The sequence below is a fragment of the Mchenga conophoros genome, linkage group LG3 (assembly GCF_057382185.1).
Source record: "Mchenga conophoros isolate Kocher_MC1m ecotype Shallow Benthic linkage group LG3, M_conophoros_male_GT1.1, whole genome shotgun sequence".
NCBI classification, from domain to species: Eukaryota; Metazoa; Chordata; class Actinopteri; order Cichliformes; family Cichlidae; genus Mchenga; species Mchenga conophoros.
Window position 1 is genome coordinate 22,796,899 of NC_140528.1, and position 26,376 is coordinate 22,823,274.

The window sequence follows — 26,376 nt, forward strand, 5'->3', positions numbered from 1 at the left end:
TTCTGTTATGTAGTTGTTGTTGTTGTTTTTTTAAATGAAACATAAAACACGGACTATGAAAGCCTCTTATTTTGTTTGTGCAGCTCTAACAACAGTGATACAAGCACAGCAGACTGTGCTGGCTGCAGTGGGAGAAGATGCTGAATTCAGCTGTCAGCTCTCGGAGACTAAATACATCCTTCAGGTCACATGACAGAAAATCTTACAAGATGTGGAGACAAATGTTGACACCTACAGCTTTACTGAATTTTCAAAATGCAGAAAAAAATGATTGAGTTTGCTGATTAAGACACTGATGAAACTCTGCACTGGGAAGTTTTTGTACTTTACTTGGTACAGTTGATCATTCTAACATGCCTTGGAATGTCCCACAAGGAAGGGAGATTCTTCCTTCCTTCGGGGACATTTGAGTTTTCAATAATTTGGCTATTGTACGACGTTGTTTCAATACGTGGTACAATAGCCAGTGGGGACACAGAGACGTGCACCATGTCAGACTGTGGGATTCTGTGTTTGTTTTTTCTTTTTATGGCCTTTTCAAAAGGTAAGTTTTATTCCGTATTGTTGTTTTTGTTTTTTAAAGTTATTTATTGTGACAAGAGAAAAAAAAAAGAAAACAAGAACCTTCACTCGTAATAATTAAAAATTGATCCTAAAATGTGAGAACTTTTCTCTGAAGTGACAAAGAGATTGTCTTTAGACAGAATTAGAGGGAGATACAATTACTGAAGAGTTTAGATTTTGTTTGAATGAGTGACAAAACGTTTCTCCCACTGAACACTCAGCCTAATAAAAAAGAACAAAATCAACTTTCTGTGTCATGAGTTGTTCATCATTCAGATTAATGAGACTGTTTTGAGAGCTGTGTGAAAACAGCTTTAGACTGTTTTGTTAAAGGTTGCCCCATGCCTATTCATATTACGATGAAAGCAATAGATAAACCACATGTTTGTGTGTTATGTATGTATGGTTGGTAAATTAACAAAAATTGGGTTGTATGTGGCCTACAATGTAAAAGACGTTTCACAACCCCAATGTAGTTAAAAACAAGAAGGCACTCATTTCCATTAGACAGAGATGGAGTTCAGGTCATAAGTAGTTTACTGACAATTATTTAACATTTGAAATGAAAAGATCCGTCAGTCCATTCACATATATACTGTTCAGAGAAGGAATGTAGTTTAGAGCAAAGTGTAGTAGTGTGAAGTGGCTAAACACACTCACCAATTGTTCTAAAATAAACAATTTATCAAAACATTAACAGTCTTTCACACATACATACGGTTTATACACTATTTTAAAAAGAAGGGGTTGAAGACCTGATTGATTACAAAAAGTCTATTAAAATGTTCTGGGTAACCACAGAAATCTTAGTCAGTTATGTCTGAGAGAGAATGTTTATGACAGAAGTAATGCCAAAATCTCAACAAACCAAAGTTACATACATGCTAAAGAGAAAGATCAAACTGTGCTGAAATTAGGAAGTGGGCAATATAGGGCTTCCCCAGTGAAATAACTGATCTGAAATAACTGAGGCACAAATTAATAAATAACATACTAGTAATCCACAGAAGGGGAGGCCTCTGGGAAAATGTAGAAAATCAATGGGAATTTCTACAGTAGCACGAGTTACCAGTCAATACCAGTCCTGGTATTGGTTATGTTGAAGTGATGGGTTTTATAATTCATTTTTGGTCCACTGAAGGGATTGTTTTGTAACCCCAATATTGATATTTTGTAAATAAAAAATATGACCTCAATTAAACCTTTAAATTCCCTGCACTTGTCATAGATATCTACATGATGTCCAACAAATATACATCAAGTCCAAGGTTCTAATGTTGAACGCCATATTGATGTCCAGCTTAAATCATGGTTGGACCTCCAAATTGTTGAAAAAGTTCAAATGCAGTACAGACCTCCAGAATTGGTCATGGACCAACAGAACCAATATAGACACGATCTGTACATCTATCTGACTTTCTTTGTTTAGTTGGTAGCTAACTGAATTGTCTTACTTTTTTTTTATAGATGAAAGAAAATGTCCCTGAAACATACAGTATGAAACAATGAGTGTCAGGTTTATATTTATAGTCTACATCACATTTAAGTGGTACCCATATGTCAATTTGTTTGAGCCTAAAACACAGACTACTCCATGACCCGAATTATTGTTTAATCCTTCCCATCAATACCTCTCAGTTCCACATCTCTAACTCATGTTATTCTCCATGCAGCTCTAACAGCAGTGGTCCAAACACAGCAGACTGTGCTGGCAGCAGTGGGAGAAGATGCTGAATTCAGCTGTCAGCTCTTGGACACTGAAGACGTCCTTCAGGTCACATGGCAGAAAATCTCACGTGATGTGGAGACAAATGTTGCCACCTACAGCAAGTACTATGGTCAGAGAGTGAATGATGGCTTTAACGATAAAGTCAAGTTTAAATACACTGGACTACAGAACTGCTCCATAGTCATCAGGAATGTGACGGAGCAGGATGAAGGATGCTATCACTGTCTGTTTAACACTTATCCTGAAGGCTCCTTCACTGGTAGAACCTGCTTCCAAGTCTATGGTAAGAACTTTTGCATTAATGTGTTTAAATGTGCTAGAAACTGATTTCCTTTCAACAACATATTCCTTGCAATATCTCCTGATCCTTCACAGAGCTGCATGAACCTGTTGTTGATGTCAGAGAGTCAAACTCTGCTGAAGAGTGGGTTGTTTCCTGTTCAGCCACTGGTCGACCTGCTCCCACTGTAACACTCTCACAACAAGACCTCAACTTCTCACAGTACAACACTGTCAGTGTGTCCAACACCAACGCTACATTCACTGTCACCACTACAGCTGTGCTCTCAGGTTCACGTAAACACAGCACACAGGTGGGATGTGCAGCACGAGTGCTCTCTGCTCCTCACAGAGAGGTGATGGAGACGATTCCTGAGGTCCAAAAAACATCTGTTGGTGGTGAGAAACTCTTTCTGTATACCACAGACTAGACTAGAGACGGATGATACTTGGGTAAATTTGACTGGGATCTAATAACAATGACTTCAGTACTTCATGAGTGATGTATTATTGTTGGTCAGCGTCACGTTTTTCTGTTTTTTTCACAGATTTTCCCTCAATCACTGTAATAGCTGCAGCAGTGCTGGTGTTGGGGTTTGTCTTTTTCTGTTGCTCCACTATGCTGCTTGAAGAAAAGTTACCTTTTCACTTTCTAGTATGTCGTTTTGTAATGCGTCTTATCTTATTAACATGATAGTGATTTATTGATTCTAACCCTAAATCTATCCAGTAATGTCTGCACATATTTTCAGTACTGATTTTAAAGTGTTTTAATCCTTCTGTCACTCAGGGAACCCAATAAGGATTCAAATACTTCAAAAGTCAACCAATGACATTGATGTGTAAGACTATTTAATAATTATTTATTTTTTATATTTCATTTATTCATTCATTCTTTGCACTGTGATTTAACCCATCTTTGTGTAAAGCAGGGGTGTCAAACTCCAGGCCTTGAGAGCCAGCGTCCTGAAGCTTTTAAATGTATCTCTGCTGCAACACACCTGAATAAAATTATTAGGTCATTAGCATGACTCTACCCTACTCAAGTAAATTTAAATACCGTATTTCCCGGACTACAAAGCGCACCTGAATATTAGCCGCACAAGCTAAAATCAGGCGAAAATCCTGTTTTGTACATACATTAGCCGCACCTGACTAAAAGCCGCAGGTGTTTCAATGTTGACTTATCATATGTAAGAGAATATGCACAAATCGAATTGTCAGGAAAGAGATGGCTGTTTGGAGACACACCACTTTTATTAATATTTTGAAAAACAAGTTATGGGTACATATTTGCATAACCTTTTAGGGTATATGTACAAGTAGCGGTAATTACAAGTACAAAACATGTACTGTGCTTCATAAATGAGTAACAAATGTAGTACATAACAATAACCTACAGCACACCAGAAAAATAGATTCAGACTACCTTTTAGGCTCAGGTGCAGTGACACGGCTTTAACAAGAAGAAAAGTCAGTCATTCACCATCTTTCTCTTCTTCCTGCGCACTAAAACCACCAAAGTCCTCTCCTCCAGTGTCGGATACGAACAGGCTCAGGGTGGCTTCGTCATCCACTCTCAGCTTCTCTCCTTCGTTGTCACTTGCAAAACCAAACAAATCCTTGTTGTCAGTGTCAGAGTTGAAGAGCCTCCTCTCCAGGGCCGTGCAGAGAGGTTTAAAGGGGCGGGTGCTCAAAGTTAAAAAGGGGCACATTGAACCAGGCTGAATAACAACAACACACATTCATCAAGAGTCTACTATGGGAAGGGCAGGGCTGTGTTGATCTGAGATTGTAGACATTAAAAAGTCCATAGGAGAGATGGTAGCAGATTAAACAAGTGTCATGAGAAAATAACAAAATACAAAGATTGGTGACAGCGCTTGGAACCATAAGGCAACAAAAACTGTGAGAAATAATTTAGGCTCTGCCTGTGAATCACTCTTTGCTTCTCTTCTTCCTTCCATCCCATCATTTCATATATCACTCTCCACTTGCTGTCTATGTGAGAACAAGGCACAACTTGCTATTGCAATAAACTATAATCTAATTATCCACACCTAACAACTCCTGCACTTAATCTATAATAAAATGATGACAGAAAAATGTTATAGCCCTGCCTTTAGTAGCCTCACACAGCTCCTGCTGTTTCCTCCTCATGTCCTTACCAGCCATGTCTGCACAATGTTATATCATGAGTAATATTTTTAAAAAATCCATCTAAATAAAACACACACATGCACGCACAGTGACATTTTAGACCTTCTTCAGAATACTGTATATACTATGGGCATCATGGTGCTGATTCAGAATCCTTACATTATTATTTATTACTAGAGCTACGCCGCGCTTGGGTCTAGCCAACACGCCACACGGGCACGCCGAATTACTGTGTGCAACCCGCCCGGCCGTGACAAACGTAATATATAAGTCACTTAGACAACCTAAAAATGTTATTGTTGGGCTTTTTTTCAGTGTTTTGTTTGTTCGTGAGTAAATCGGTTTGGCTGAGATTAAAGTTATTAGATTAGATAAAATAAAACTTTATTAATCCCCCGGGTGGGTTCCTCCTTGGTTTTCACACAGCTGACTAAACGTCAAACAGAAAACTGATTAAACAGAAGTGTGAGATGGCCGAGAGTTTACTCCAGTGTCCTGTTATATTTTAGACAGCAAGGAGCAGACGGCTGAGTTTATTAAACTCCACCGAGACAGCGGTGACGCTAATCAGAAGGCTAGACCGTCCAATTTCACGGCCGTTTACTTCCGGCCTACCCGATCTTCTGAGGACCCGGCCCACGTAGACCGCGAAGGCCGGGTCCTCGGGAGAATGTAGCCCATGAATTTGGACACGACCAATGTCTCTGAGTTAACTTGTGTTTCTCCTACAGCTCCGGACCGCAACAAATGCGCGTGCTCTTTGTAAGCTCGTTCCCGGTGTTGTGCCAAAAAGTGATTGTCTGCCAGAAACTGATTGCCGTCCGCGGGAGCGCGCGCAGCTTCTTAAAGCTGCAGCGCCCGGATTACTTGTGTTGCCAGCTACTTCCGTGCAACTGATATAACGTGGGGGGAAAAAACCCAAACACATTTATGCCTTTGTTATTAGGCAAAGGTATGCATTTATGGAGCTTTAACGTTTCTTGTAACCGAATTATGACGCTTATCAGAAGGTTGCTTTCAGTGTGTAGCGCAGTCACGAATGACTACACGCATCACGATGGAATAATTAATGCCTACAGGTTTAGTATGTCTACTCTCGTTGTTCATATTTGTTATAAGACTGTCGAATAGTAGTTAAAAAAATAAAGACCTATTGTGCCAGTATCACCATGACTCTTTCTTGTTTGTTCAGAATAACGACTGAGAACATGGCATTTTAGCGCTACCAAAAAGTGATTGTGGCCTATAACTTGTCACTGAAACAATATTTCGGCTTCAAACTTGTTGGATATATTCCAGAAGGGTTATATGTGATATATTATATCCCAAACACTCTCCAAGAACTGCTGAATAACTTGTACAGGAACAATAAAACTGATAATATGCCATTTTCAAGCTGCCAAAAGGTGATTATGGACTATAACTTGTCACTGAAACAATATTTCTGCTTCAAACTTGGCGGATGTCATTTAGAAGGGTCATATGTCAAATATTACATCTCAAACAGTCCCTTAGAACTGCTGGATAACCTGTAAAGGAACATTAACATTGATAATATGTCACGGCTGGCGGAGTGAGCCGTGTGGAGTGGAGGAAAAGGAGGACCCAAAATGCAGCAAACTGATGATGCGAGTGAAGTTTATTTACACGGTGGCAGTGGCAAAAACAGGCAATGAGTAATGACAAACCTAAACTCGGAGAAACTAAAGAGCAAACCTGAAATCTACAAAACGGAGAGCGGAGCAGAGAGACGCAGACTAAGGAACAGGATACCAAGAAACACAGACGAGCCGACAACGAACACAGACCGACACCCACTAAATATACACACACAAGGTAATCAGGTAATCACACACAGGAGGGAAGAACAGCTGAACCTAATACACATGAGGACCGGAGGAGACAAGCTGAACACAATGACAACAGACACAGACTTTCAGAACAAAACAGGAAATCTAGAACCCAAACCGGACACAAGGGGGGAGGACACAGAATAACTAGAACAGAGGAAAATAATCACAAAACACAAAACGCTGGGTCAAAATGACCCAGGACCATGACAGTACCCCCCCTCCAAGGGCTGGCTCCAGACAGCCCAAAACAAAAACAGACGACCAACCCAGGGCGGGCGGCGGGGGGCCCAGGACGGAGGGACCAACACCGAACAAAAACAAGCTCCAGTGAACCAAGTGACTTGTCCAAAACAAACACACATGCTGGAGCACAAGGACAAAACACAGTTCAGGAGGCCGGCCCGGAGGCTGACAACTCAGAAGTCCAGGACAGTTCATCTTCTGAGGCCGGCCACGTCGGCGACACAGATCCAAAAGCCGACCGAGCGGAAGGCAGCGGTGGCGGAGTGGAGGCAGTTCAGGGGGCCGACCGTGCACACGGCAGCGGCGGCGACTGGGAAACCGTTCAGGTGGCTGACTGTGCGGACAGCAACGGCGGCGATGACACAAGTCTGGAGGCCGACCGCACGGAAGGCAGCGGCGGCGTCTAGGAGGTCGTCCATATCGACGATGACGCTCCACCAGCGGCCTGACAGACGACCGCTGATGTCGAGGCGGCAGTCCGGGACCCGATGGCGGCGTGGCCTTCGTAGCACCAGACGAGACCGAAGCAGAGGCTGGACCAGGCAACGTTGAGGATGATGAGGCTGAAGCTGGACCAGGCGACGGCGAGGATGATGAGGCTGCAGCTGGACCAGGCGACGGCGAGGATGATGAGACTGCAGCGGGCGAGGATGATGAGACTGCAGCTGGCGGCTGGTCGGGCTCCTCGGGCCCTCCAGCTGACGAGTCTTGGGGCTGGACGGGCTCCTCGGGCCCCCCAGCGAAAACAGTCTCTGGACTAGTGGGCACCGGGGCCCCTGGAACACACAGGTCAGAACCAGCAGGCACACGGGCCTCTGGCAGGAACGCAACAGAACCAGCAGGCGCATGGGCCTCTGGCAGGGACAGATCGGAACCAGCAGGCGCACGGGCCTCTGGCAAACACAAAGCGGACTGCGGCTGCACAGAGCAGTGACTCAGCTCAGGCAGCGACAGCCGGATGCAGTCCTCAGCTGGCTTCTTAACCTCCAGGGGTCCAGAGTCGGCTGGGGGCTGGAACCCAGCCTCTGGGGAGGCCCTGGAGTGCGTCACAGTCTCAGAACTGGCCAGCTCTTGAGGAATGTTTTCAGTATTGTGTGGTTTGTCTCTCTGCTTGTAATGAACAGATGAAAAATAGTTCTTTTCAGGTTGGATGGACTCAACTTGAAGTACCGGAGGAGTAGGTGAAGATGACGGCTGAGCTGATAACAAGGCTGATGAGTCTTCTACCAACTGAGCTATTGACTGGGCTATGGATTGTAACATAGTTTCCAATAAGTCTGGCTGTGGTAATGACTGAGCTATGGGTCGTGAGGCTGAATGTGATGGAGGTGATGACCGAGCGGCTAACTGAGCTACCGGCTGGGCAGCTGACTCAACAAACACAGCCCCGGAATAAACAGTCATACGAGCTGGCGAAACAGACGGAGTGTCTTTTCCACTCACCACAGCCGGCAGGTCCGAAGTCCTAATCTCCGGCTGTGGGGCGACGCGCCGACGGCGCGATCGTCGCTTCCTCCCGGGCAAAACCTCCGGCGGGCTGGGCAAAACCTCCGGCGGGCCGGGCAAAATCTTCACCGCCGGGCTGGGCAAAATCTTCACTGCCGGGCTGGGTTGGGAAGCGGTAGCGGCTGGAGGGTGAAAGTGCAGTTCGTGAAGAATGAAGTCCTGTGCGAGCGGGTGAAGAGAGCCGAGTAGCCAGAAGTGAGCAGAAATTAGCTGCTGTAACTCCTCCTCTCCCTCACGTTCGAGCCACAGGTTGATTAACCTTGAGACACAGTCAATTACTTCCTCCCGAAACTCCTGGGAAGGTGCGGATGCTGCTGGGTCCATGTTTGGTCGGCTCGTACTGTCACGGCTGGCGGAGTGAGCCGTGTGGAGTGGAGGAAAAGGAGGACCCAAAATGCAGCAAACTGATGATACGAGTGAAGTTTATTTACAGGGTGGTAGTGGCAAAAACAGGCAATGAAGCATGAGTAATTACAAACGGAAACCTAAACTGGGAGAAACTAAGTGACAAACCTGAGACCATACAAAAGGGGTGCGGGGCAGAGAGACGCAGAGACACACGGAAGAATGCAGACGAGCCGAAAACGAACACAGACCGACACCCACTAAATATACACACACAAGGTAATCAGGTAATCACACACAGGAGGGAAGAACAGCTGAACCTAATACACATGAGGACCGGAGGAGACAAGCTGAACACAATGACAACAGACACAGACTTTCAGAACAAAACAGGAAATCTAGAACCCGAACCGGACACAAGGGGGGAGGACACAGAATAACTAGAACAGAGGAAAATAATCACAAAACACAAAACGCTGGGTCAAAATGACCCAGGACCATGACATAATATGCCATTTCAGCCTGCCAAAAAGTGATTGTGGCCTATATCTTGTCACTGAAACAATGTTTCTGCTTCAAACTTGGTGGATGTCATTCAGAAGGGTCCTATGTGACATGTTATATCTCAAACACTCTCCAAGAACTGCTGAAAAACTTTTAAAATAACATTAATACCGATAATATGTCATTTTCAACCTGCCAAAAAGTGATTGTGGCCTATATCTTGTTAATGAAATACTATTTCTGCTTCAAACTTGCTGCATGTCATTCTGAAGGGTCCTATGTGACATATTATATCTCAAACACTCTCCAAGAACTGCTGAAAAACTTTTAAAATAACATTAATACCAATAATATGTCATTTTCAACCTGCCAAAAAGTGATTGTGGCCTATATCTTGTTAATGAAATACTATTTCTGCTTCAAACTTGCTGCATGTCATTCTGAAGGGTCCTATGTGACATATTATATCTCAAACACTCTCCAAGAACTGCTGAAAAACTTTTAAAATAACATTAATACCGATAATATGCAATTTTCAACCTGCCAAAAAGTGATTGCCGCCTATATCTTGTCACTGAAACAATATTTCTGCTTCATAATTGTTGGATATCCTCCAGAAGGGTTACATGTGATATATTATATCCCAAACACTCTCCAAGAACTGCTGAATAACTTTTAAAATAACATTAATACCGATAATATGTCATTTTCAACCTGCCAAAAAGTGATTGTGGACTATATCTTGTCACTGAAATACTATTTCTGCATCAACTTGTTGGGTATCATCCAAAAGGGTTACATGTGACACATTATATCTCAAACAGTCTCTAAGGACTGTTGAATAACTATTAAAGGACCATTAATACCCATAATATGCCATTTTCGACCTGCCAAAAAGTGATTGTGGACTATATCTTGTCACTGAAACAATATTTCTGCTTCAAACTTGTTGGATATCATCCAGAAGGGTTACATGTGACATATTATATCCCAAACACTCTCCAAGAACTGCTGAATAACTTTTAAAATAACATTAATCCCGATAATATGTCATTTTCAACCTGTGCATAAAACGTCAAATTTCAAAAGTGTTGTAATTCAAAAATAATACAAAAAAAGGATAATGGCCAAATGGAAACAGGTGGGAGGAGATCTGCTTAAACACATTAGGAACACCAAGTAATAGGAAAGACAAAACAAACGGTAATAAAAATGTCATTCCAATACAGCACTTATTAATTGAAATGAAAACCAAAAACAAATAACAATTACATCCAATTAAAGAAGAAACCACCAGTTAAAATAAACTAACAAATAGACCAGAAACAGAGGGTATAGCGGAAGCTCAACACCAGTAAACCATGGAACAACATATATATTAATTCTTTGCATACAGTAACTATGCTAACATGTTAGGAAACACAAAATAATTGAATCATCCTACAAACAAATTGCAATCAAAGCTGAACTTGTGAACAACACAGAAACACACACAGCAACACGAAGATAAATTAATGAATTAATAAACAAATAAACAACCAATAAATATTATAGGAGACAACGATACAAAACAAGAAACATTTCAAAAACATTGAAAAAACATAACTTAACCATTGTACCACTAATGTGTCACATGTAACCCTTCTGGATGATATCCAACAAGTTTGAAGCAGAAATATTGTTTCAGTGACAAGTTATAGTCCACAATCACTTTTTGGCAGCTTGAAAATGGCATATTATCAGTGTTATTGTTCTTGTACAAGTTATTCAGCAGTTCTAAGGGACTGTTTGAGATATAATATTTGACATATGACCCATCTGAATGACATCCACCAAGTTTGAAGCAGAAATAGTATTTCAGTGACAAGATATAGGCGGCAATCACTTTTTGGCAGGCTGAAAATGGCATATTATCAGTATTAATGTTCCTTTAAAAGTTATTCAGCATTTCTTAGAGACTGTTTGGGATATGATGTGCCACATATCATCCTTTTGGATGATACCCAACAAGTTTGAAGCAGAAATATTGTTTCAGTGACAAGATATAGGCCACAATCACTTTTTGGCAGGTTGAAAATTGCATATTGTCAGTTTTATTGTTCCCTTAATGGTAATTTAGCAGTTCTGAGGGACTGTTTGAGATATAATATTTGACATATGACCCTTCTGAATGACATCCACCAAGTTTGAAGCAGAAATATTGTTTCAGTGACAAGTTATAGTCCATAATCACCTTTTGGCAGCTTGAAAATGGCATATTATGGGTATTAATGGTCCTTTAATAGTTATTCAACAGTCCTTAGAGACTGTTTGAGATATAATGTGTCACATGTAACCCTTTTGGATGATACCCAACAAGTTGATGCAGAAATATTGTTTCAGTGACAAGATATAGTCCACAATCACTTTTTGGCAGGTTGAAAATGACATATTATCGGTATTAATGTTCCTTTACAGGTTATCCAGCAGTTCTAAGGGACTGTTTGAGATGTAATATTTGACATATGACCCTTCTAAATGACATCCGCCAAGTTTGAAGCAGAAATATTGTTTCAGTGACAAGTTATAGTCCATAATCACCTTTTGGCAGCTTGAAAATGGCATATTATCAGTTTTATTGTTCCTGTACAAGTTATTCAGCAGTTCTTGGAGAGTGTTTGGGATATAATATATCACATGTAACCCTTCTGGAATATATCCAACAAGTTTGAAGCCGAAATATTGTTTCAGTGACAAGTTATAGGCCACAATCACTTTTTGGTAGCGCTAAAATGCCATGTTCTTAGTCGTTATTCTGAACAAACAAGAAAGAGTCATGGTGATACTGGCACAATAGGTCTTTATTTTTTTAACTACTATTCGACAGTCTTATAACAAATATGAACAACGAGAGTAGACATACTAAACCTGTAGGCATTAATTATTCCATCGTGATGCGTGTAGTCATTCGTGACTGCGCTACACACTGAAAGCAACCTTCTGATAAGCGTCATAATTCGGTTACAAGAAACGTTAAAGCTCCATAAATGCATACCTTTGCCTAATAACAAAGGCATAAATGTGTTTGCGTTTTTTTTCCCCCCACGTTATATCAGTTGCACGGAAGTAGCTGGCAACGCAAGTAATCCGGGCGCTGCGGCTTTAAGAAGCTGCGCGCGCTCCCGCGGACGGCAATCAGTTTCTGGCAGACAGTCACTTTTTGGCACAACACCGGCTCGTAACCAGCGCGTTCTGCCGTCAAGGGCGATCATTGGTTAATAGTGATCATGTGACTGATGCAAGCCAGATCCTTTTATTTAGCAAAACTGTGATTAATAGTTAAATATTATTGTTGAGGGGCACAGACAGGACTCCGCACGCACGCACACACACATTAAAAAAATAATAATAATAATTTTTTTTTTAAAAAGTTGCCTCAACAAAAGGGCACTTTGGGCACGCATCAGGAAAGGGGCGGGTGCTCAAGCCCCTCTAGCCCCCCCCCCCTCTGCACGTGCCTGAAGCAGAGGGAGCCTGACCATGCGTGTAACGGTCTTTTGCATTTGATGTTTGTTGCATTTGATGTTTGTTGCATTTGATATTTGTTAAGCTGTATGTCTGGATTTTGTTCCTTTGCGCCCTCTGGTGGTGAACTGTGTAGGGTACAGCTTTGCTGTTTGGGTCTCCACCCAGCCACTTTTCTTTTGCTAGCTCACATGGTGTCTGCATGCTGCAACTCACAGTTAGCTCCACACATGGAGAAAATATCGTTTAAAGAGTGGAAATAATTGACGAAGAAGATGGAAGATAAGGCAATAAGGCCATAAAGGAGTATTTAGCACCTCCTGGATGTCAGCTCACGAGGTTTGTGTATTTTAAATGGTTTATTTTCTGTAATTAAGGATTTTTTGATTGATTGACACTACGTACAAGAGCGCATTTTGATGTGATGTTTTTGTTTTATTGTTTTTTCCGTGAGCAGTTCTCACGGGTTGCCAAGACCAGAATAAACCCTGTTTTATAACTACATCGTGCGTACGTCAATCCTTGAGGGTGCTACAGTGAGAACTCCGCTCTGCATGGGTAGATGAAGGACGCAGCCCCGCAGGAAAGTCAGGTGCCCCGAAAATAAGTGTTGCCTCAGTTAAAGGACTCAATATAATTAACCACAAGAAAGAGAAATAAAAAGGAAAAGGACTGTAAAAATAATTAAGATAAGTTTCCTTTTATAAATGAACAAAGGACTGGAATATTTCTTCTTTTTTCTTTCCTTCTCATTGTTTACATTTCTGCTGTTCAAGTGACTGATATTCATACAGTGTTAAGTTAAAAATCAAGATGGCGCCGAGTATGGCAGCCTCGTCGCGAGCTCCCCCAAGCAACGGCTTTCTTCTGTGTTTAATTTTACCTTTCCTTTATTTTTTCACGAGCAGCACTTGTCTCCTTGTGTACGACCGACAAACCTTACTGGACATAAAAGACGGTCTTTCTTATAACTTTCCGGAGTTCAAGTTTTGCAACACGGACGCTCCGTTTGCAGACCCCCCATTCATCTCACCTGAGACGCCTTTGTTCTCTGGCCCTGGAGGCCGCAAACGCCGACGCAGAGGGAGAAGATCTGGCGTTCTGGTTCGACTGAGACGGCGCACTTACAGACCACCGTTACCCAGTTTATTACTGGCTAATATGCAGTCTCTGGAGAACAAGCTGTGCGAGCTTCGGGCACGGATCTCATTCCAGCGAGAGATGCGGGACTGCTGCGTGATCTGCCTCACAGAAACCTGGCTATCGGACAAAGTACCGGACTCCGCAATACAACTGCCGGGGTTCTCTGTGCACCGCGCGGACAGGTCACAGGATCTTACTGGGAAAAGCAGAGGCGGTGGTGTGTGTTTCATGATCAACAACAGCTGGTGTGATTATGCGAACGTGCACCCGGTCAAATCCTTCTGCTCACCGGACCTGGAGTACCTGATGATTAAGTGCCGGCCATTCTGGCTACCGAGGGAATTTACAGCAGTGATTATTACGGCTGTTTACATTCCCCCACAAGCCGACACTGACCGTGCACTCAGGGAACTGTACAGCGCGATCAGCAGCGAGGAAACCGCACACCCAGAGGCAGCGTTTATCACAGCCGGAGACTTTAATAAGGGAAACCTGAAGAAAGTCTCACCAAAACTCCATCAACACATCCTTTTCAACACACGTGGAAACCGGCAACTCGACCACTGTTACACCTCTTTCCGGGATGCGTACAAAGCCCTCCCCCGCGCCCCATTCGGCCAATCAGATCACTGCTCCATCCTGCTCCTGCCCGCCTACAGGCAGAAGCTGAAACAGGAAGCTCCAACCCGGAGGGCGGTGCACTGTTGGACGGACCAATCGGAGTCTGCGCTGCGGGACTGTTTTGATCACGCGGACTGGGAAATGTTTCACGTGGCCGCCAGAGACATTGATGAATACACAGACTCAGTCTGTGGATTTATCAGGAAATGCGTGGAAGATGTCGTCCCATCCAGAACAGTCAAATCCTTCCCAAATCAAAAACCCTGGATTAACGGAGATGTTCGCGCGGCACTGGCGGCACGGAACACCGCCTTTGCCTCCGCGAACACATCGGACTACAAACACGCACATTACCAACTCCGGAAGACGATCAAAGCAGCCAAACGTGAGTACAGGGACAGGGTGGAACAACAGTTTGACAACCCTCGGAGTATGTGGCAGGGACTAAACACGATCACAGACTTTAGAGGGAAAACCAGCACACTGCAGACCACGGCCTCTCTGTGTGAGGATCTAAACGTATTCTACGCTAGATTCGACACAGCGAACACCATGAGACCGGACAGTGTGCGCACCGCGGATGACGTCAGTGCGCACACTGTGTCTGAGGAGGATGTGCGGAAGTGCTTCAGGAAGGTGAACGCACGCAAAGCTACTGGTCCGGACGGGATTCCCGGCCACGTCCTCAGGTCATGCGTGGCTCAGCTGGCTGGAGTGTTCACGCACATCTTCAACCTTTCCCTCTCTCTGTCTGTAGTCCCAGCCTGCTTCAAAATGGCCACCATCGTCCCTGTACCCAAATCCTCCACCATCTCCTCATTGAACGACTGGCGACCTGTAGCCCTGACCCCCATCGTAAGCAAATGCTTCGAGAAGCTGGTCAGGGACTTCATCTGCTCTGCACTACCCGACTCACTGGACCCTCTACAGTTTGCATACCGCCACAACAGGTCCACTGATGATGCCATAGCCCTGACACTACACACTGCCCTGTCACACCTGGAGAAGAGAGACACGTATGTGAGGATGCTGTTTGTAGATTACAGCTCAGCATTCAATACCATCGTTCCCTCGAAGCTGGACAGGAAACTGCAGGATCTAGGACTGAGCAGCTCCCTCTGCAGCTGGATCCTTAGCTTCCTGTCTGACAGACGCCAGGTGGTCAGACTGGGCAGCATCACCTCATCCCCCATCACACTGAACACTGGTGCTCCACAGGGGTGTGTACTGAGCCCTCTCCTGTACTCACTCTACACCTACGACTGCACAGCCACTAACAACTCCAACATCATTGTGAAGTTTGCGGACGACACTACAGTGGTGGGTCTTATCACCAACGGTGATGAGACGGCTTACAGGGAGGAGGTCAGCGCCCTGACCCACTGGTGTCAAGACAACCATCTCACCCTCAACGTCGCAAAGACAAAGGAGTTGATAGTGGACTTCCGGAGGTGCAGAGAAGTACACACCCCCATCACCATCAACGGCGCTGCTGTGGAGAGAGTGAGCAGCTTCCGGTTCCTTGGTGTACATCTGGCTGAGGATCTTACGTGGTCAGTACACACAAACAAAACAGTGAAGAAGGCGCAGCAGCGCCTCTTCTTTCTCAGGAGACTGAAAAGATTCGGCATGAGCCCCCGCATCCTCAGGACCTTCTATCACTGTGCCATTGAGAGCATCCTCACTGGATGCATCACCACCTGGTATGGCAACAGCACCGCCTACAACCGCAAAGCTCTCCAGCGAGTAGTGCGGTGCTCTGAACGGATAATTGGAGGTGAGCTTCCCTCCCTCCAAGACATCTACAGGAAGCGGTGCCTGAGGAAAGCGGGGAGGATCATCAAGGACTCCAGTCACCCCAGCCATAAACTGTTCAGACTGCTTCCATCAGGAAGGAGGTTCTGCAGCATCCGGTCCCGAACCAGCAGACTGAGAGACAGCTTTTTCCATCAGGCCATCAGACTGCTGAACACGTCATAGACACCTCAGCTTCACTACTGGAACTTCAACATTATGCACTCCACACTGTATATAAATGCCACTTGTTTTGCACATATTCAACTCTGTATATTTTATATATTTTATTATTATTATTATTATTATTATTATTTTATTTTATTTTTTTACTATTTAATTTGTAAAAATGTGTATACACACACACACACACACACACACACACACGTAGGAAAATATTTAGTATACACATCCAGAAATGCATACACTATTATATATTGTACATATATTTATTAGTTTCAGGTTGGCCATTCTTGTATTTTGCTCGTTTGTGTTGTTGTGTTTGCACATCTCTGTTGCTTGTGGGGCTCGCACACAAGAATTTCACTCGCATGTGCTGTGCCAGTGTGCCTGCACATGTGATGTGACAATAAAAAGTGATTTGATTTGATTTGATTTGATTTGATAATGTTGTGATGAGTAACCTGTGCATTGTGCATATGGTGGGCTTCAGCAGTTGCTGTAAGAAACAGTATTACTGGCTTGGACAAGAGATGTAATGTGACTTAAGTATACATGTTAAGTGATGTTTAAGGAGTAATAGTAATTACTGTGCTTTAAAGTTGTAACAGTAAATGAAGATCAATATTCATTTGCTCCTCAACTACCAAATCAAATTTAAGCTGCTGCACCTTTACATTAAGGCTAAGTAAGATACACAAAAAACCCAAACCCCTCCAACAATGGCAGAGTTTGAGGCTAATCCAGAAGTCAGTGAAAAGGGTGATGTGGAACAACTTTCTGCAGATGAGCAACTACAAGCAGTTGAAGGCACAGCTGATGATGTTTCTACTACCTCACAAAGAGCACGACAGAGCCAACGAGTCTGTACATTGACGGAAAAGGGCAAAGAACTGTACGGTGAGCACATAAAGAAGGCTGCACATCGTTTCAGTGTGCGCTATGAGAAGTGGAAGGTTGTCATTAAGAATGCCAAAGGAGCTATAGATGGTCAATGCTCAAAGGATCTGCTACAAGAACATGTTTCCAAGGTTTTGAGTGCTTCTAAGGATGTGAATGCAGCCTATGATGACTTGAGACGCATTGAATCTCCAGATAGTGACACAAGACGAAGGATGGATACGTGTGAAGCCATAACAAAGACAATTATCGAATCTGTAAGAAAGTGTCCAAGCCCAAGTAATGCGGAGGTTCAAAGAGATGAAGAACTTTGGAAGGACACTGAGTCTTCATCTAAATCCGTAGCCTCAGATGTGAAAAGTCAAAGGGATGAAAAATGGAAAGAGACTGAGTCTATGCCTAAGTTAGAAGCCTCAGACAGGATGAGTGTTAAGTCACACCACACTAAGCTCTCTTCTCATTCGAGGGTTTCCTCTAGGCACTCCAGCCGGCTCTCGGCTAAAAGACAAGATGCAGCTGCTGAAGTTGCAGCAAATGAGGCTGCTCTCCAAGTTCTGCTTGAACAAGAAATCCATATGAAGGAAATTGAAAGGCAAGAAGCAGAAATAGCACAAAGACAAAAGGCTCTAGAAGCTAAGCGCAGAGAAGTAGAGCGACTTGAGACTGTAAAAAAGCTGAATGCAGCAAAGGCTCGACAGTGGGTGTATGAACAAAGTGAATGTTCAGATGAAGAAATATACAACCTACTTCACCACAGATCTGATAAAAATGAAGTCAAGTCTGAAAACAATGACCAGCATATGAAACGGTGTTCCTCGCCACGAAATGTGACACCGCACCAAGAGGTGAACACAGAAGATCTGGTCAAAGCATTTGCAGTGTCTCTTAATGCAAGTCGTCTTCCGGTACCAGAGCCAACAATATTCAGTGACGATCCTATCAGATATAATGATTGGAAAATTTCCTTTCAGACTCTGATTGACAGGAAAAATATACCAACTGAAGAGAAGACTTATTATCTGAGGAAATATGTAAGTGGACCTGCAAGGAAGGCAATAGAAGGCTACTTCCCGCTTGGCACAGAGTCTGCATACTATGCAGCATGGACAGTTCTCGAAGAGAGGTATGGAAATCCCTTCCTCGTAGCAAAGGCCTTCAGAGACAAACTTGACGCGTGGCCTAAGATAAGCTCTAAAGGCAGTATGGAACTTCAAGCATTTGCTGACTTCCTTTGCTGCTGTAAGACAGCCATGTCGCAAATGAAGGGGCTTGAAGTGCTCAATGACTGCAATGAAAACCAAAAAATGCTCGCAAAACTTCCAGATTGGCTTACTTCAAGGTGGAACAGAAAGGTTACAGAAGTGCAAGAAGAGACTCACACCTTTCCAAGCTTCAGCCAATTCGTAGATTTCATCTCACGGGAAGCCAAAATTGCCTGTAATCCCATAACATCTCTCTTTGCTCTGAAGCCAAGTGAAACTGATGGGGCAAAAACAACAAGGAACAGAGGCAATGGAGCAAAGGTGCTAGCAACTAACTCAAATGAAAGGACTGTTAGTGCTAGTTGTGTGTACTGTGAAAGGTCGAGTCACAGCCTACTTAAGTGTAGAAGGTTCATAAATGAGAGCATTGTTGAGAGACTAAAGTTTGTTCAAGACAAGAAGTTATGTTTTGGCTGTCTGAACTCTGGTCATCGCTCCAAGGATTGTGAAGGGAGAGAAACCTGTGACACATGTAATAAAAGACATCCAACATGTCTTCATGACAATCGCACGAAGGAAGACAGAACAAGGAGAAATCCACACAAGAACAGTGACAGGACAAGACAAACGAACGCAGATGTCTCACAAGACAACAGTGTCACACCAACAACAAGTGAAGCAACTTCTAACAGAGTCACACAGAATGTTGACGACACTCACACATCTTCCATTATTCCAGTATGGGTGTCAACCAAAGGTGAGCCAGAGCATGAAATTCTTGTGTACGCGCTCCTTGATACACAGAGCGATACGACCTTTATTCTTGAAGAAACGGCACAAGCTCTGCATATCAAAGGTGAATCGACTCAGCTAAAGCTCACTACTATGTCTTCAAGAAACACAGTTGTGCCCTGTCGCAAGCTCTCAGGTCTACAAGTCAGAGGGTTCTACTCAAATAAGACCATTTCCCTACCAGTGACGTATGCCAGAGACTTTATTCCCGCAAACCGAGATCACATTCCATCGCCTGCAACAGCTAAGGCATGGTCTCATCTTGAATGCATTGCAAGTGAGATCGCTCCACTACAAAGCTGTGATGTTGGTCTGCTGATTGGGTACAACTGCCCCCAAGCACTTGTTCCTCGTGAGGTTGTGTCTGGAAAGGAAAATCAGCCGTTTGCGCAAAGAACTGATCTGGGATGGAGTATTGTGGGTTATGGCAATCCATGTCTCGATTATGGAGACGCCTTCGGAATAAGTCACCAAGTCATTGTGAAGGAAGTGGTGCCTGACATTAATCCCTCTTTAAATCTCACCAACAAGGTTCACTATGGCCTTCTTATCTCTCAGATCTGCTTTTACCATATGAACCCTCGCGGACCCTGAGGTCAACTGGTACTGGCCTTTTGATTGTCCCTAAAGTCAGGACACATACTCACGGAGAGGCAGCTTTTCAGTGGTATGGTCCTCGTCTGTGGAACAGCCTGCCGGAGAAGCTCAGGGCCGCAGAGAACGTACATGTTTTTAAGAACAGGCTCAAGACCACCTTTTTAATTTAGCTTTTACTTAGCGTTTATTTATTTTATGCTTATTTATTCTATCCTGTTATTCTATTATTAATTTAGGATTTACCTAATATTTTTTGATTTTATTCTTATTCATTTTTTAATCTTCTTACTCTATTTATATTTATATTGTATCCTGTTCTTATTTATTTTATCATTTTACCCTGTATATATCGTATTGTGTCATATCTCCAGTGTTTCCTCGGAGGGCGCTCTCTGCACCGGGGCTGTGATTGACCGTGGCTGCTGGGTCTCTGGGGGTTCTCTCAGCCTGGCTGGGGGGCTCCTTTGCCTCCCTCCTGCTGTGTGCCCAGCCTGGAGGCTGCGGTCTGTGACCGGCTCCCGGTGCAGACGGCTCCCTGTTATAGTGTTTCCTCACTTGGCTCATGCGAGTCCAGCCCAATTTTTACTCTTTAAGTGTGCGCGTGTGTGTATGTGTGTGTGTGTGTGTGTGTGGAGGGGGGGGGGGGGGGGGGGGGGGGGGGGATATATGTGTATTGAGAGTGTGGGGAGTGAGTTGGAGGGTGGGGTGGGCTGCTTTTAACTATGTAAAGCACCTTGTGCTACATTTTTTTTTGTATGAAAAGTGCTTTATAAATAAAGATTGATTGATTGATTGATTGATTGATTGATTGATTGATTGATTGATTGATTGATTGATTGATTGATTGATGTCTACAGAACTCAAATAAAGGAAATGATCTCTCCCACAGAGGTCCTAAAGATGTTGGAGTCTGACTTTGTTGAGAAAGCACCAGAAGACACAAAGGTCTCTCAAGAAGATCTCAAATTTTTAACAAAGATGAAGGCCGGCATTAGGCACAAGGAGGATGGTCATTTTGAAATGCCACTCCCATTTAAGAGTGAAAGGCCGAACCTGCCAAACAACAAGGCATGTGCTATTCATCGCCTCAAATGTTTAGAAAAAAGGCTCAAGAGTAACAAGCAGTACTACATGGACTATAAGAAATTCATGAATGACATCCTAGCCCATGGAGATGCTGAAAAGGTCACAGAGCAAGACATTGACAAGACACCAGTTTGGTACATCCCACACCATGGTGTGTATCATCCACAAAAACCCGGAAAGATTCGTGTCGTCTTTGATGCCTCTGCCAAGTTCCAAGGCGCTTCCTTAAATGACCATCTCCTCACTGGTCCAGAGCTAACAAACACCTTGCTCGGAGTCTTGTGTCGCTTCCGAAGAGGCCAAGTGGCTTTCATGTGTGACATTGAACGCATGTTCCACCAATTCCATGTGCATGCTTGTGACCAAGATTACCTACGGTTCTTGTGGTGGGAGAACGGTGACCTTGAAACTCCATTCACTGTCTACAGGATGAAGGTACACCTATTTGGAGCAGCATCTTCTCCAGGTTGTGCCAACTATGGCCTCAAGCATCTTGCAGCTGAAGGGGAAGGAAGTTTTAATGAAGAAACCATCAAGTTCATCAAAACCAACTTCTATGTTGATGACGGACTAGCAAGTGTTGACACTGAAGATCAGGCAATACAGCTGGTTAATGAAGCACGGAAACTCTGCAGCATGGGCAAACTTCGGTTGCACAAGTTCATCTCAAACAGCACCAAAGTTCTAGCTTCACTTCCGAAAGAAGAATGCGCTGCAGCTCCCAAAGAGCTAGATATGGCACTCGGTGAAGTACACATGGAAAGAGCACTTGGCGTACAATGGTGTGTGGCATCAGATCAATTTCAGTTCAGAGTAGTTGTTAAGGACAAACCACTCACCAGAAGAGGAGTATTGGCCACAGTCGCCTCTGTGTTCGATCCACTTGGGTTTGTGTCACCTTTCATTCTGCTTGGAAAGCAGATTTTGCAACAAATGTGTCGAGATAAACTCAGCTGGGATGATAACTTACCTGACAGACTTCAACCTCAGTGAGAGTATTGGTTGCGTGACCTGGGAAACCTTGCAGACGTAAAGGTTCACAGATGCTACATTCCTTCGAACTTCAAGGCACAGCACTACGAACTTCATCATTTTTCTGATGCAAGTGCATCTGGATATGGAATGTGCACTTACCTCAGAGCAGTAAGCACAACTGGTGAAGTCCACTGCTCATTGGTGATGGGATGATCAAGAGTTCCACCAACCAAAGTCACAACTATACCTCGGCTTGAGTTGTCGGCGGCCGTTGTTGCTGTGCGCACTGGTGACATGCTGAAAAAGGAATTAGAAATGGAAATTTCAGAAGAAAGGTATTGGACTGACTCGAAGGTGGTACTCGGATACCTCAGCAATGAAGCCAGAAGATTTCATGTGTTTGTTGCAAACCGAGTGGAACGCATCAAACAAAGCACAGATTCAACCCAATGGAGGTATGTAACTTCCGAAGATAATCCGGCGGACCACGCCTCAAGAGGTCTCACAGCAGAACAACTTGTAGCATCAAACTGGTTCAAAGGCCCAGACCTCCTTTGGCAGAAAGTCATACCCAGTGGGGAAATTAAGGAAAATCAACCAGTGACCCGGAGGTTAAGAAGGTTCAAGTCCACAAGATACAAGGGGAGGAACAAAGGTCACTGTTAGACCGCTTACACAAGTTTTCCGACTGGTCGAGGATGATTAAGGCAGTTGCTAGACTCAAGCGCTATGTGAAAGAAGCAAAGGATCACAAGAGTAGATCACACGACATCAGTAGCCTACAAGAGTGAAAGGAAGCAGAGTTAACAATCATAAAGATGGTTCAAGAAACAGCCTTTGCTCAGCAAATAAAAACCTTGCAACATCATGATGTGATGCAGATGAAAGACAAGGTTAGCAAGTTACACAAGTTATGTCCATTTCTTGATGACCAAGGCATTCTTCGGGTAGGCGGACGCTTAACACATGCAGCTTTGCACCCCAATGTCAAGCATCCCGCGATCCTGCCAAGAGACAGTCACGTGTCGGCATTACTGGTCAAACATTATCACGAGAAGACATACCATCAAGGACGAGGGATCACCATGAATGAACTTCGAGCTAACGGATTCTGGATTCTTGGATGCAGCAAGATTGTGTCATCTTACATCTATAAATGTGTAAAATGCAGAAGGTTCAGAAGGTGCACAGAGCAGCAGAAGATGGCAGACCTCCCAGAGGATCGGATGGAGACCACACCGCCATTCACCTACTGTGGGATGGACTGCTTTGGTCCTTTTTATGTCAAAGAAGGCCGCAAGGAGCTAAAGCGTTATGGCTTGCTAATCACTTGCATGTGCTCCAGAGCAGTGCATCTTGAAATGCTTGACGATCTCTCTACAGATTCCCTCATCAACTCATTACGTGCATTCATGGCCATCAGAGGTACAGTTCGTCAGATAAGATGCGATCAAGGCACGAATTTTGTCGGCACTAGAAATGAGTTTATTGGAGCATTTAAGGAAATGGATCAAGCCAAGCTAGGGAAACTGGACTGTGAGTTTCTCATGAACACCCCAGCATCTAGTCATATGGGTGGTGTCTGGGAAAGACAAATTCACACCATAAGAAGTGTTCTCATGTCCATTCTGGAACAATCAGCCAAACAACTCGACAGCTCCTCTCTGAGGACATTCCTGTATGAAGTCATGGCAGTGATTAATAGCAGACCATTGACTACTGACCAACTATGTGATCCATCAAACCCAGAACCTTTAACACCGAATCACATACTAACCATGGAGTCCACAATCATCTCTCCACCTCCAGGAAGGTTTGTGAAAGAAGATCTTTATCTCCGTAAGAGGTGGCGTCGTGTTGAACTACTTGCCAACACTTTCTGGACAAGGTGGAAAAAGGAGTATTTGTTAAATCTTCAAGGCAGACAGAAGTGGACCAAAGAGCACAGAAATGCTAAGATCAATGATGTTGTTCTCCTGAAGGATGAGATAACTCCACACAACCAGTGGAAGTTGGCAAGGATCATTGAAGTGTAAATAAATAAATAAATAGTTATGACACATGTAATTAATTAATTATTGACACATGTAATTAATTAATTATTGACACATGTAATTAATTAATTATTGACACGTTTAATTAATTAATTATTGACACATTTAATTAATTATTTATGTATTTCACATTTAATTAATTATTGACACATTTAATTAATTATTTAATGATATATTTATTTATTTCATTTTGGCAGTCCTGACGCCTGGCTCTCATCTTGAAATAATTTTATCTGTCAGCCTCACCCATCAAACTCAGGGGGCGGGGTTAACGCTGCCCATGCAGCTTCTCTAACATTTGATTGGTTGCCGTGCAAAGTAAGTCAAAACAGGTCGATCCTAGATAATCGATTGCTTGTGTAGACTTGGGGCAGCCAGGTATCCCAGAATGCAGATCAAATCACAGGCAGCAATGGTGGTGGTGTAGTTTTAAAATACCCCGTTTTTCTGTCACCAACTACACTTTTAACAGTGTTTTAGCCGCGAATGTCGCGCCGTATGTCTGGTCAGGTTGTCAACATAGAACATGTTTGCAAAAGTGCTCAGATGTTTTCAGAGATTTCACTAGCTCTGCTAACAATTAGCATGCAGAGTGCACCCAGGGGGTTACGTTAACCGGTTTGTTTACATATTCCACTCTCCGTGTTCCACATGTTGCATTCGCAGATTCTCATTTTCACCGAACGATCGTCTCTTTCCGCCTGGTTTTGTGTCTCTGTGCTTCTGTAACATAAAGAACGAGCTGACATTTTTCTCACGAAACCAGCGATCAGCTCAACAGACCCTCAGTTTACCTGCATGCATCCTCCTCCTCATCTGTCAGCTGTTCAACACCTGCTGCTAATTCAAGAAACACGCCTAGTTACCTGGTGATAGTCACAGTTTAACTCGGCAGCCGGTGCTCGATATAAAGCAATGTCAGCGCATTTTTCTGCACAAGATAAGTAAATATAATGTTTTCCCCGAGCGCAGAGCTGCTGGAGCTCGTTTCCTTACAGAGCACTTTATAGGCGAACCAGCTTCATCAGCGGCTGATGTCCAATCACCGGCACACAGCTTTGAACCTCAGCTGAGTTTTAGCTCTCAGTGGTTAAACGCTGGACTTCATTCACTCAGGTTCTGTCTGTCGGGTCACGTTTACTTCGCTGTTTTATTTACAACTGAGCAAATCGGTTTGGCTGAGGTTAAAGTTACGTTTCATAACTGCATAGTTTCACAGACGTTTAATGGTTCACTGGCACATGTGTTAGACTTAACTATTCGCTTTTCTTTATCTGGTGTGTTTTGGATTTAACAGTGAATTTTGAGATTAAACTGACTTTTAAAATGTTTTTATACAAAGAGGAAAGAGAAGGCGCATTTCCACCGAGAGGAGCAGGGTTTGCAACAGCATGTTCATTATGAAGTCTGCAACCTGGACAGAAATATTATATCATCTGTTTTTTAATAGTTATTCAACTGTATTCTAAGCACCAGCTGTCTGTCAGAATGTGATTTTTTTTTCTCTCTCTGTTGGCAGAGGTATAAAAATGCGCAGGAAAATCTGACGTGCATGGCAAACTTCACCGACAATATTTAGGGAGGAATAAACACACATCAAACATAAATGAACCATTTGTCTGTCTCCATAATTGAGAGTATTTTCTCTTCTTATGTCAAAAACTCTCTCTCTCTCTCTTTTTTTTTTTTTTTTTTTGCTTTTTCGGTCATGTTATGTTTACCTGTCAAAGGCTTGTTACAAACTATGAAACACATCGTGCAGACTTCTGAATGTTAGAAGAAAACTAATACTGCTCATGAAGGAGACTAAAGGCAGGAAGGTGTCCTTTAAAACTAAACATGTTAATAGGACCTCCCTGTTTATATCATAGTTTATGATATAGCACGTGTATTTCAGTAATAGCCTGCTGATTTCAGTGTAGTGGTGAACAGTCGCACAGCTCACGTGGGCGTTATCTGTGATACTCCTTAACTATAATTTATCCAAGTTAACTTCAGTTAACCATTCAGACGGTTCTTTTGCAATGAAAAACATAAACACCCATGCTGCCGGTAGGTTTCCTCAGTGCCAGCTGTTAGCATTATAGCTGCTTATGCAGTAACCCTGGTAACCACGGACTCTGAGCGGCTGGATCGACGGAGGTCAGACAACAATTTTACATGTATGATCTTAAAACAGGACACAGCCACTATACGTGCTGGCCTCATATCAAATGTGAAGGCAGACTGAGTCTATGTTTGACGTTTGTTTATATCTAATCTTCCTTTTGAAACATTTAAACAGCAGTGAGTCTGCAGCTGAGGGAATACAAACTCAAATTGTCGGAACAGGTTTGCTCGTTTCT

The 26,376-nt window shown here is 43.4% G+C and overlaps 2 protein-coding genes across 2 annotated transcripts; both read left to right on the forward strand.

Moving 5' to 3' along the window:
- Positions 1–412: 412 nt before the first annotated feature.
- On the forward strand, positions 413–3,003 carry LOC146577723 (OX-2 membrane glycoprotein-like). Its single transcript, XM_085267702.1, has 3 exons — positions 413–544; positions 2,238–2,576; positions 2,669–3,003. Exons 1-3 carry the CDS (start codon positions 490–492, stop codon positions 3,001–3,003), a joined length of 729 nt encoding a protein of 242 aa, XP_085123828.1. The 5' UTR covers positions 413–489.
- A 14,144-nt stretch (positions 3,004–17,147) lies between these two features.
- LOC146577724 (uncharacterized) lies at positions 17,148–18,256 on the forward strand. The gene is given in 2 exon segments (XM_085268362.1): positions 17,148–18,201; positions 18,204–18,256. Coding segments are annotated over 2 exon segments (1,107 nt in total).
- Positions 18,257–26,376: the final 8,120 nt, after the last annotated feature.

Excerpts from the sequence above, each read along its gene's own strand:
- LOC146577723 (XM_085267702.1), top strand. The coding sequence starts at position 490 with ATGTCAGACTGTGGGATTCTGTGTTTGTTTTTTCTTTTTATGGCCTTT. Across the intron at positions 545-2,237 it reads TTTTATGGCCTTTTCAAAAG|CTCTAACAGCAGTGGTCCAA; the intron begins GTAAGTTTTATT and ends TTCTCCATGCAG. Across the intron at positions 2,577-2,668 it reads AACCTGCTTCCAAGTCTATG|AGCTGCATGAACCTGTTGTT; the intron begins GTAAGAACTTTT and ends GATCCTTCACAG.